Genomic DNA, 13,385 nt, shown 5'->3' with positions numbered 1-13,385 from the left:
AACTCTCGTTGTATCCATTTCAAATACATCTAAACATTCTTCTGAAGGAGTATCTATTAATGCTTTTTGAGTACTTCTATTTACCACGTTACTCGCATTGACAACCATCCTTAAACTTTCCGAATTACACAATGATGAACTTACTAATGTGCTGAAATTATCCCTGTCAGAAACACTTACATACAAAGGAAAATTACTCAAATCTTTCAACTCTTTTTTCTGCATAATGTAGACCTTCAAACCCATATCATTACGTATATGTATTTTCACTGCATTATCTGTTAATTGATATTCGATTTCAATGCATTTGCACGTCAAATCAAAATTAATATGAAAAGCAAGTACCGTGTATAGTTGATCATATGTAGCGTTTACGCTCAACAATATCGCATCACTGACGTACTTTTCATATTGTTGCTCATAATTCCATCCACCTGAGTGTTTGACAAGAACTGCAATGCTTTCCATTTTCAATATGTACGAAACTACAAAACAGTAAAAATCAATTTAAATATCTAATACGTAGTATACACAACAACACATTCGTTAATACAAAACTCCCAAGCGAATTCAAACAAACAAAATTTAATCGAAACATGCTTACCGAAAAAAATTTATCAAATTAACGTTTTAAAATTGCTACTCAACTTTCAAACTTTAGAACAACAACGACTTATTTGAAATTGTAAAGAAAACACTTAAACAATTTCTTCCAAAATCTGATAAAATTGACATACTACATCATTTTGTTGAATCCCGAGAACAATTACAGATATTTGGTACAATTTCTTCAACAAATTTTTCACTATAATTATAATGAAATCACAAATAGTATAAACTTTATTGATACATACCCGTTATTGCACAGTTGTATTTTTAAATGTACTTCACAATGCTAGTTGATCAGAAAAAAAAAACATTTAATCAAACGTTTTTGAATTTGAATCTGTATTTTTTGATTTGATTTTGAGTTTCTGATTATGAAAAATATTTTTTGAATTTGAATTAATTGCAGTAATTTAACGTTTGATGAAAAATAAAAAAAAAATTTAAATGATAAGGAACTCTACCAATTAATTGTTCCATAAATTAGGGAACCGTTTTTCCCAAATTAAAACTGAAACTGATTAGCATTATATCAGGAACAAAATATTCCGTTGTATATGTATTAAACTAGCAACAATTTACTCAAATACAAAATACATATTGCTATTTTTTGTAATTTTGAAATTGTTGTTAGAAAAGTTATAATTAAGACTCTATAGTTGCTAGTTTTGAAATTTTCCCGAATATTATTCTTAGAGGATTAGGAGAACGTTTTCTTTATAGGTTGAAGACTACCTGGATCTATATATAGAGAGGTTATAGGTGGAAATATATTCTAGAAACTCTTTAAATTCTTGTATTATTTTCGTACATATTTTCGCAACAAGATTGAAGGAAAAAGACTAAAACAAAAGCTTAGCCAGTAACTACTCCAAGTTCTTATAGGAAAAGGCTTTGCTATACATCCCAAACAAATCTCTATATAAATCGTTTATTATTTCCCCAAATTTTAAGGTTTAACAAGAACAACATACATACATAGTGTGTATGTTAGAGAGGTTGTTTTCAATAGACCCAATCCAAAATTCTAGATACAATGTACATACCCAGTGTATTCGTTCGAGAGGTTATTTCCATAGACCCGATAATTCTAGGGTTTAACAAGAACAACATACATACTTAGTGTATAGTTAGAGAGGTTGTTTTCGCTAGACTTGATTGTTAAATTCTAGTGTTTAACAAGAACAACATAAATACCTAGTGTGTACGAGAGGTTGTTTTTGGTAGACTCGATCTTCTCAAATTCAAAGACCAACCGTGGCACGTAACAAAAAAAATCATAATCAATGTTAAACCAATACATCTCAGACAAGAAACCCAAACAACAACCACTCCGTCGTCCATATTTAGCTTCACAGTGCAGAGATTTACCTAAAGCAGACAAATGGAGGCAACAAGTCATGCAAGAAATTGGCAGAAAAGTACTTGAGATCCAAAACGAAGGCCTCGGTGAACACTGTTTGCGTGACATGAACAATGAGATCAATAAGCTGATTCGCGAAAAAAGTCATTGGGAGAAGAGAATTGTTGAAGTTGGTGGACCGAATTACATGAAACATAACATTGTTGGTTCATCGAAGTCAGATGGACGTGGTCCTGGATACATATATTTTGGTGCTACGAAGAAGTTGCCTGGTGTTAGGTAGATGTCCGAGAATCCACCTGAATCGCGAAAAAGAAGAGTAACTATGGCATGAGACATACAAGATGACTGATGCTAGTTATTATGGATATAGAGATGATGATAATGAAATACTGGAAAAATTGGAGGGAAAATGTATATTAGGTGCAAATTTGTTCGTGGATGGGGTCGTGCATGTCACGACCTAGAATAGGATCATGACCGGCGCTAAGGAGTTTAGGACTCCAAAGCAAGCCTCGTTAGAATTCTACAGAAAATCGGGCGGAGTTTCCTCTGTTTTTGGGTCTATCAAGAAAATTTTCTGTCTCAAATCAACAACACCACAACCAACACATCAATCACACTAACACAATCCATCACAAACCATCAACAAGTCACCAACACCACCCAATAACAACATAAAATCCATATCCAAAACATGAGAGGGAGTTCAAATACTCCACAAATCCAAAATAATGAAAGAATACTCAAAGCTCTAAAGACATGACTATGGAGCGACTCTAAGAGTTTGCAAGAAATAGAACATAACAAATAAATAAACTCCTGCCCAAGCGAACAAATGCGGGGCTCACTAGGAAAATGCTACCTCGAACTCTCTAGCTAACGTAATTCTCGCCGTCACCTGCATTCTCTGAAAAATAATAGCAAGGAGTGAGACGCTAGCTCAGTGAGTAATAGCACTTAACCACAACTGTTTAAATAGGGACAAGTCATAAAACATCATGAAATAATGCTCTTTCAGAAAACAGTAACAATAAACAATATCATTGTTTCATGCAAGCCAAGTGAACCAATAGTTCAGTAATAAACTCAAAAAGCATCGTATCATATCAAATATTATATATTTGGGAGGTTTTCAAGAATGAATCATGTAATCAGTGTGACATTCTTCTTCATCAAGAATAACCCATAACAGTGGAACCCTCATAAAGGAGTCAACTATCATATCAGTAACAGTGTTGTAACAGTCATCAGTAGATACAAGGTGCACCAGGTCTAACGATCCCGCTGTTAGCTACGGGATTCAAATCAAGGTCTACTCCCATTTATAAATTCTTTGTAAACAATAGGATATTCATATGAAAGCATTTTTCAGAATAATACATATCATTTAAAATTCATATCAACTCATGTTACATGTAAACTTGAATAAAAACATATGTCAAAATACATATTTCTCATGTAAGTGAAGAATATTCATAGTAATAATATCATATCTCAAATAACAATTTCAATATCATATCAAGTAAATGACTTGCCCCACATGCAATTTCAAAGCATTTCGTAACTCATTGTTTTCATCAAAATCAAGTAAAATATGCAAGTTAACAAACACAAATTATGGTAAGATTACTACTCACAGTACACGTGTCGGAATACCAAATTTGTCATCCCGAATGATTCGTATCACTTTCTTGGATCAAAACTATAATCACATCATATCCATTCTCGTGTTAAATCTCTTATTTTAGACTAACTCGTGATAAAATTAGACTACCCAACGCTTAAGGTTTCATGATATTTTTCAATTCACTGAATTTCATACCCGTTATCGCAATAATGATGTAGGAAAGGATTCACCTTAATCCTTGACTTGAAGGTATAAAAATTACAATTCAATCATCTAATATTATCGCTCCGTTCATGAAGATTTAAAGATTTCTCTATTACTTGGAATTCCTTGTTCTTAAACTCTCAATCCACAAACTTGAAGCCATAAAACATATGAATCAAAATCAATCCCCAAACTTGAAGCCATAAAACATATGAATCAAAATATATAAACTAAGTTAAGAAATTTACCTTGAAACCAATAGAATTTCTCAAAGAATTTTCTTTTTTTTTTCTTCTTCTTTAGCCAAAAGGACGAGTTTTTTTTTTTTTTTTTTTTGCTGTTGTTGTTTGCTGCTACAGGTGCGTTTTGCACGTTGTTGTTGTTGCTGCCTAGTTGCAGCATGAAGGGGAGGCCTTATAAACCCACCTATTCCCCTCAAATCCCCAATTCTTTTAATCCCTTTCTTATTTGGTTTGGGCCAGGTATATGGGCATTGCCCATTCCTTTCCTCTTTCTAATTAATATGGGCTTTAGCCCATTTTCTCTTATATAAATATATTTTCTTTTCAACTAAAACACTCACTAATTTATGATAATGGGGTATTACAGCGCAGGAGGAGGAGGAAAGCGGAGAAGAATTTGTGGTACATGTGTCATTACCAGATGAGAAGGAGATCGAAAGGATGGTGGTGCGGCGGAAGATGGAGCTATTGAAGAGATATGTTAGTGAGGATTTAATGGAAGAGCAAAGGGAAGTTAAGGCCATGCTTAACATTCAAAGGTAGGTCATGGTCTTTGTTTTAGCTTGCTATGTACCTCGACTAATTTCACAGTGTTTTTGCTACCTCTAATCAACAAGTACTTCAATATGTTTTTTTTTTTTTTGTAATTTGTTCGAGCATTGGTAGAGCCACCTTGTCAATATGACACCAATCCGCATACAATATATTGACTCTCCTTATTTTTACGAGTATTACGTTTATATATTTGGTTTTGACACCGATTAATAAAATTTCTTCTCCGTCACCGCTTTCAAGTGTAGCAATACTAGCAATGAATAGAATTACTACTGTCTTCTACAGTGAATAGTATAGAAAAGATCACCAAGTATAAAAGCATTGCTCTTACAATTGTAAACATTTCAATTCTCTCAATATGTGACCTTAGCTTGAGAAATCTTCCAACGATTGTTAGTTTAGATTCATCCATCATATTACATTGTAGCTTAATATTAATCATAGGCATCTCATTCTGTGTTGTCTGCTTTGCAACTTAGACTCTCGCACTTTGCGATATTCACGGATGAACTTGCATATGTTGGAGATCCGGAAGTGCATGGCAGATATAACACTATCTTTTGGAGGTAGAGAGGCTATATTTGGAAGACATCCGGCTCAAGTAACATATATCAATGAAAGAAGACATAACAAATGATAAAGGAAGAATTACATGGCATTCAGGAAAAGGAACAGCAGTAACAAGTAACAGCAACAAAATAATCTGAACCAATGAACTAGTGGAAATGTACTCATCCTTATTGTGTCTCGTGGATGCCTGATGCTGATGTGGAACATAAACTTTGGAGGTCTCTAGCTGATCATTTTGTAAGTTGGAGTGTTCAACTGACGCAGTGAAGACTAGTTGAGAAGTCTAGATGTGCATACTCAAAGTCGGGAGTATTTACTTGCCAGCTGAGGCCAAGTTTGAGTGTTTGTTTATGTGTTATGCCATTCTTCCAGGTTTCCTTACCAGAAAATTTCTAAAGATACAGACGAAGGGTCAATCAATCACTCTGCAGACATAGTGCAGTACACATCAAAACTTTCACCAGTCTTAGCAGTAAGAACTTAACATTCAAGAGGTAACCAATAAGCATGTTCTGGTGTAAGCGAAAAACGAACGAGTGGAAATGTACTCAGATGACTATGGAAGGAACATACCATATAAGAGTCAAGTGAATGATCTTCTAGCCCAATCTGGAGGCTGTATCATAACTGTAAATGCATCATTTGCCATATCATCGTGTTGAGTTCTTAGAATTTCCTGACAAGACTTGGCGACATCCCAGCTGCACCAGTTTACTTCAATGCTTTGGAGACATACAGCGTCATCAAAATGAGAAGGAATTCTCTCAAGCAGCTTACATTTGGTTAAAACCAAACGTTCAAGCTTAGGAAAAGCATCATCAGATACAGACCACTGTGAAATATTGAGGTTGTCCAATTCTAAGTATTTGAGTTCACGGAGCTCTGAGTCTTTCACTTCCCATTTATCACCTTCAAATGTTCTTAGAAGTAACGTTAGAATCTCCAAGTTAGGCAATTCTGCAATGGTTGAAAGTTGGTTCCAAGGTAGACGAAACTTGGACAGAGTCAATTCCTTTAGTGTTACGGGGAAATTAAAGACGTGGAAGTTTAGCCGGATAGCTGTTGGAAACAAGCTTGAGGGACTCAAGGTGACTTAAAAACTCTAATCTGGGAAAAAGAACACACCGTCCCTTCACATTCTCTGAATAGCCTAATGCCCTTGAAAATATGCAACTCAACTTTCTCAAATTTGGCATCTTTCTCAATATTGTTTCAGCATCTTCACCAAAAGAGAGACGTGGAGTGGAAAAGATTTCCAGATTATCTAATTGAGAGTAAGCAAGAGGTTCACCCCGGTTCTCCAGACTAAATGACGCACGCTGCTTTACAAGTAGATGCCTCAAATTGACCATCGTCAGAATGGAAGACGGTAATATCACCTCTCCTCCCAATCCTCTTACCACAAACGTTTCAAGCTTCCAAAGCTTAGCTATAGATGAAGGAATTGAATTTGCTTCGGTTTGAGCAGAAAAGTACTTCAGATGAATTAGAGATTGGATCTCACTAGGAAAAGTACCACCAATGTTGAAAGATTCCAAGTCCAACACTTTAACAAGTTTGAAGATGTCAAAGATAAAAGAGATGTCAAGTGGCCATAACAAGTTATCTAGATCAATCATGTTGAATATTAAAGACCGGACATTTGAGCAAGATGGCTGCCAGAGATCAATCTGATCTTGGGAAGAATGAAGAAACAATCGATATTCCTCAGGCTTTTCAGGAAACATATCCTGTTCGTGAATCTGATCGAGCGAAAAGAAAAAATCACATGAATAATGAGAGTTAGGAACATAATGGAATAGAATAGAATAGAGTAGTTCTTAAGTTCTTATACCTATTGATCCGGAGAAGGAAATTCTCTTGTTTGGCCTTTTCCAAGCAGAATTGATGTAACGTCATGAGCACGGCACATTTTCACCTTGCCATTTGGTCTCTTCTTCATGCCCATTGCAAGATTTCGGCTAATAAGATCTTCCAGAAGATTTTGTGCAGCATCTTCTGATGCTTGTACAAATCCTTCACAGAGCCACAATCGTGTCAATTTGGAGACATGAATATCCTTGCCCTTCAAAAGTCCGCCAAAATAAAGAAAACAAGGCTTCAGATAGTGTGGTAAATTCCTATAACTGAATCCAATTATACGCATGCTCTCTCCCAGGCTACCCATATTTTGCGCATCTAGACGTTCTTCCACTTCTTTCCACCAATCCACTTGCTTCTTTTTCACTTTCAGAATACCAGCAACTAATACAATGAAGAGAGGCAACCCGCCACAACTTTTTGCTAACCTAAACCCCACGTCTCTAAGTTCAGATGGACAACTCTCTTCTTGAAACACCTCTTCATGCAATAATCTCCAACTCTCGCGATCTGTGAATAAACGAAGATGGTGGGGATTGCTTTCACTTTTAGCATAATTGGCAACATCGCTTAAATGGGTCGTTAGTATAATTCTGCTCCCATACCGAGCATCTTTAAAGCACATATGTAAACTGTCCCACACATTATAGTCCCACACATATCGATGAGAACTAAGAATCTCTTGGTTGATAAAAATCGACGCAGCTCATCAGCTATTTCACCATCTCCTTTTTCAGTGCGATCAGCAGGCTCAAGAACATCATTCAAAATGGTCAGAAGCAGTTCTCTCCATGAATACACTTGCGTCACATGACACTTAGCATGAACATCAAAGTGACCGGTAACGATCAGATCATTGTAAATCTTCTTAGCAAGAGTATTCTTACCGATTCCCGGCATTCCGACCAATGATATGACATCTAGCTGAGGTGATCCTCCAAGTAGCTGCTCTTTTATTGTGTCCATTGCCTCCTGGAAACCCTCAGTTTCTTCATTTGATATTGGAGTACTAGCTGATAAAGAGGATGCACGATAAGTTGTCTTTTTGACTTCGTGGGCTGTCGCATCTATTTTCTTTCTTTGACAAGTCTCACTAACAACTTTATTTTCAAGCTTAATATGCTCAAGAACTTCAGAAATCCAAAGAATTTTGTACCAGAGTGGATGAGAACAGGCCAAGCACGAGTCAATGACATACTCGGCCTTGTTCGCAATTTCAGTAACACTTGTTACAAGACCATAAACTTCATCATGCTCATCTAAGTTTTCTGCAAAATGATCTATCAATGATCTGAGACTCAATAAGCCCTCCTTGACTGATTCAATCCAATACTTTAAATTGATATCCGAAGCAAGATTAGAACGCAACAGCTCCTCCAATTTGCCCAAGAAACATTTGAGAAATCCTAATCCATCTGTCTTGGGGAAACTATAACCTAATGAATGTGTAACTTTAAGACAGATCATTTTGACCTCCGCTTCAATATGCTTGAGCAATTTCTCAACATCAGAGAGATACAACATGTAATACCAAGAGGGTCTATAACCCTTGACATTGAAGAAACAGACATAATTTACATCTTGAACGCATCTCACGAGGTCTTTGAGTTCTTGATGCATATTGCGATACTGTATAATATCTGCAAGAAAAGAGCCCAAATACTCTGATTTGTTTTCGACTACTAGGATCTGATTCTTCAGAAAAGAGATTGAACAGTCATCATAGTTGGGCAGCCTGTCCTGGCGGTTCAATAAGAAATTGTTAAGGCCTTCTCCATCTGTCATGTTGCACGGTGATGCATCCAGAAGTTGAATGAATACTTTTCTGAACTCAACCTTCAGAGACTCAATCTCTTGTAGAGGATCAGATAATGAAAGCCTCATTTGCTGAGTGCTGGAGCCGTCAACGAAACTTCCATAACAAAAACTACAGATTTGTCCTAACTTGTGGGCAGTCACTTCAGCGTGCATTAAGAGATCATGCAATTCGCTAAGCTCTGTGTGTTGCGTGAGAACATCCACCAGAAAAGCTTTAAGCAAAATAAGCTCTTTATGAACACATTCAATCACATCCATAATTTCAGCTTTCAACGTGGATTCCTGCTGTAGTAGAACCATTAAGTTTCCTTCAGACTTGATAAGCTCGAAAGAAATCATCAAAAACTGAAGAACAAGATTGACCTTCCTACTTTTGTTGCTATCCACAGGTTCCTCATAAATTAAACAGAGAGCAGATTCAGCATCAATTGCAAAAGTTCCAAATCTTGTCAATAAATCATTCTGAACTGGAGGATCAACAAGATATGTTACCAGGAGCAACAACCCATAGTAGTACTTTTTAACCTCATTTGCGACAGTAAACATCAAATAACTTTCATCCTTTAGTAGTATGTTGCCAAGAATATATTCATGAAACCCCATCAAAACCTCATCCATCTTGGGGCTAAGCGAAGATTGTGTCTTTGAGGATTTTAGCGTGCTGAAATAAGATAGGAAGAAAATTCAGAAGATTTATCGTAGGATGATCCAGTGTCGATGATGTTGAAATGTTGGGACATATCTGCCTAGGTTTCATGCTCCGTGTCTTCTTTCTTCATGTGACGAGAAACAAAATCAATGATAAAGCATGCTTGGTTATTCACAGATTGAATCAGTGTCAACAAATCAGCTATCTTAGTTTGCTCTTTGCATTGCTCCGTTGAATCCATTTGTAAAGTTCCCAAGAATATCAGCTGTTCTCGGACATCATCAATCAGATCTTTCAGAGGAGCTATTATGGTGGCTTCATTGTTTAGTAGCTGAATCAGACCGATTTCTACCTTGACACAATTAAAATTCAGCTGCCAAAGAAAATGCTTACGATCTATTTCCGTGGACCTCACATTCATTCTCTCATCATAGGAGGAGTAGATCACAATTGCTGCCTCAATGGCTATATCTTCCATGTGTGATTGATGAGAATTGAATTCTTCAAGTGGAGTGCGTTTGGATGCTATGTCGTGGAGAAATGTAGAAAGGTAAGGAAGTCCTTGTTTGAGCCATGGTATTCGATCATCAAAGGTAACTTTCCAGCTGGCATTATGGCCTAGCAGCTCCATCAGATCTTTGTTGATAGCATCAACAAAATTGGACATAGATTTGGCATCCATTATAGGTTCTGTTCCTGATGACTTTGAACCGATCAAGAGGCTCTGATAAATCGACCTCAATTCAGGCCTAAATGGACTTAACCTTTTCAGCAAATTATGGTACTCATCAGAAATACGCACACGTGTCTGGTGGTCATTCTCCTCCATCTTGCAGGCTGCCGCACAGAAACAAAGACGTATTGCAGTATAAGCTACATCCTCAGGGTGGGCCAAGAGATCCTTCATCCTCTCATGTTCAATGCATTGCTTTGCAGTTAATGTGAAGAAGACTTCTAGATATATTAGCTTGTCTTTAAGCACACACACCGGAAGGACATCATAACGCTTTACATTAAGTAGGCTTAGGATAAATATAACACCATCAACCAAAGCTACAATAGACCCCACTATCGCCATAGTGATTGGGCTAGATGATCTTGAAGGCTTTGCAGCTTTTATTCGCTCAGCAATATTCTCCAGTCGAATTATCTTCAGCAGATCTGAAATCACGATGATGAAGCCACTTGTCGAGCCAGCTTGATTATTCATGTGAGAACATATCTCGAAAATAACAGCACGAGTTTCTATAAATATGTCCCTGAGTTGTGCAGATATCTCATTCTCAGGGTGAGCAGCCTCCAGAGCCACGAGAGATACAACTACAAATGCTAGTTGCTCCGCAGCATTATGCAGTTCATTGTTCGTCGAACTATCTAAATGATTGCCTTTCACAAGGTTTATGGCAACTATCACACCCCAACACTCCTAGGCCATCTACTTTCCACCTTTTCAGTTTTCTCTACTCGTTGATTTCTTGATAAATCCTGCAAGTAATAACTTTAAAATATGCATATCAAAATAGTATTATTATTACTTATATTGGAATGAATGCATTCCCTCACCTACCCACACCTTAATAATCTTCTTTAACAAATATTACAACCACATTACCCCGCTAGTGATATTGTCCGCTCTGAGCCTAGACCCTCATGACTTTAAAATGTGTCACTACGGTGTAAGGCCTACATACTTATATAACCAACATCTCTCCTATGGTTTTCGTCAATGTGGGACTCTTATCCTAAGCTAGGGTATCACATACACGGCGTCCTTGCTGAGGTTTGCCCCACCGCATGGCATTTGCCAAGACTCAACACTAAGGTTTGCCCGTCTTCTGGGGATTACTTTGACCCACCATCAAAAAGGCTGACACTCTCCGTTAACTCTATCTAGTGTTCTTGTTTTAAATCACATAGGAGCAGAAAACAATTTGGAACTAACAAGACATTAACTTGTCGTCTAACATTTACAAAATTTTAGACTAATGGCTTCTCATAAACTTTTTAATTTACTCAAACATATCTTTAAATGGTTAGGGTTCGAACCGAGGAAACAACTTTTGACAGAAATGCAAAGATACATACAATAAATTCTTCTAGTTCAGCCCTTCTCCGGATCCCACGCATAACGGGAGTTTTAATACACCCTTTATATCTTTTCACTTCGTATACAGAGATCGAACTTAAAACTTCAAATTAACGCTATTTAGGGTGGAAACAGCCTCTGGCAGAAATGCAAGGTAAGGCTGCATACGATACACCCTTGGGGTGGGACCCTTCCTCGGACACCGTGCATAGCGGTAGCATTAGTGCATCGGGCTGCTCTTTTTTTTTTTAGGGATGGGGAAGTATTTACCACTTCACCACAACCTTTAGGGGTCATTTCATACACTGGATAAGGAAAATAATCCCATAATAAAGTTTGAAATTAACTTGATCTATGTTTGATACGATTATTCACTAATTTCCAGATGATTCTATCTCACAATTTGTACTAAAATTGTGAGATTACTATCTCATATGGAGGATGAAACAAAATAGTCCCACGAAATACCACAACTCATGGAATATCCCCACCTGTCCTATCCTATCCAGTATACCAAAAGACCCCTTAGTAATATTAAAGTAGATAGATCAATTAACTTGTATCATCACTCAAGCTGTCGATTCAAACATTTAAAAAAAGATAAAAAAGACAGTCCGATCTACCAAAGTTTCCGGTATGGGTAGGATCAAGAAGGGCCCGACACAAGGGTTTTGTACATAATCTTTATCTTACATTTCTGCCAGACTTTTCATTTTTAATGAAAACAAAATGAATTAATTAAACAAACTTACAAGGCAATAGAAGTCCTCAAATGCACAAGAAACAGAAATCTGCAACTAATAAGCAAAAATAATTGCTTTCATTTGCTGAATTTACACAGACTAATTGAAATTAAAGAAAAAAAACAAAAGTTCACCAATGAAAATGAGTATTAAAAAGGAAAAAAGAACTGTCTAATTTGGAAAAAATAAGAAGCAGAGAAATAAAATGGTTTCACTCATTTCTCACTGCACTTCTTTCAATGTGAAATACAATAAAGTGGAATAGTAGTATAATAAATAATGATCAAAAGGTAAATTGATTGATTGAGTTAGCACACTTCAGGATTTCATATTTCAATTATTTATTAAAATATTTACTTTTAGGAATTTTAAATTTTAATATCACTCTTTATATTAAAATTTATCTTCATAATACTAAAGTACACACAATTGTTATCGAGAACTGTGAAATAGAAGGATTGCAAATTGATAGCTTGCACTCAAGGAGAAGAAGATAAACGGAAGCTGAATTTTCATTATTCTCCCTTGAAGCTTTACAGTTATGAGTCTATCTATAGACTTGAGTTAAGATGAGCTAAGAATGAGCTAAGAAGTGAATCATGTATCCAACTCATTGACAGCTTATTGTAACTAACTAATCATTATCTAACAACCTCTAACAACCTATACAGTTGACTCATCTATCGGCTAACTAACTAACTGACTAACTAAACTAACTGACTAACTACCCTATCACTTTTACACATCAATGAAACATGTAGTCATATATGTGTCAGTGTGTAGTAGTCAAAACACTCCCCCTCAAGCTGCAGGGTGCAGAATATTTAGCACACCAAGCTTGCTGAGTAAATGAGTATGTTGAGCAAGGCTCAGGCCCTTGGTAAGCAGGTCAGCAAGTTGATAACTAAATTGAACATATAGAGCCTTAATCAAGCCATCTTTAATCTTGTCCCTAATGAAGTGACAGTCAATCTCAATGTGTTTGGTTCTCTCATAAAACACAGGGTTGTTGTCCAACTGAATGACTGAATTACTGTCACTAAAGACTAAAACAGGAAG

The 13,385-nt window shown here is 36.5% G+C and overlaps 1 protein-coding gene, 1 long non-coding RNA gene and 1 pseudogene across 2 annotated transcripts; 1 reads left to right on the top strand and 2 right to left on the bottom strand.

Annotated features, from left to right (window-relative positions):
* The first annotated feature begins 1,880 nt into the window (after nt 1-1,880).
* Nucleotides 1,881-2,467, top strand: LOC107848136 (annotated as a pseudogene).
* A 121-nt stretch (nt 2,468-2,588) lies between these two features.
* On the bottom strand, nt 2,589-4,403 carry LOC124888616. The gene is made up of 2 exons (XR_007047087.1): nt 4,052-4,403; nt 2,589-2,879 (listed from the first exon to the last, which is right to left on the bottom strand). It is a non-coding gene; the product is annotated as an uncharacterized LOC124888616 (long non-coding RNA).
* A 777-nt stretch (nt 4,404-5,180) lies between these two features.
* LOC107848135 (putative late blight resistance protein homolog R1B-23) lies at nt 5,181-12,577 on the bottom strand. Its single transcript, XM_016692822.2, is given in 8 exon segments — nt 5,181-6,207; nt 6,209-6,907; nt 7,005-7,064; nt 7,066-7,690; nt 7,693-9,521; nt 9,523-9,597; nt 9,599-10,982; nt 12,336-12,577. Coding segments are annotated over 7 exon segments (4,851 nt in total). The 5' UTR covers nt 10,708-10,982; nt 12,336-12,577; the 3' UTR covers nt 5,181-5,753.
* Nucleotides 12,578-13,385: the final 808 nt, after the last annotated feature.

This window comes from Capsicum annuum, chromosome 11 (genome assembly GCF_002878395.1).
Source record: "Capsicum annuum cultivar UCD-10X-F1 chromosome 11, UCD10Xv1.1, whole genome shotgun sequence".
Classification (NCBI taxonomy): domain Eukaryota; kingdom Viridiplantae; phylum Streptophyta; class Magnoliopsida; order Solanales; family Solanaceae; genus Capsicum; species Capsicum annuum.
This window is presented reverse-complemented; position numbering and strand designations above follow the sequence as displayed.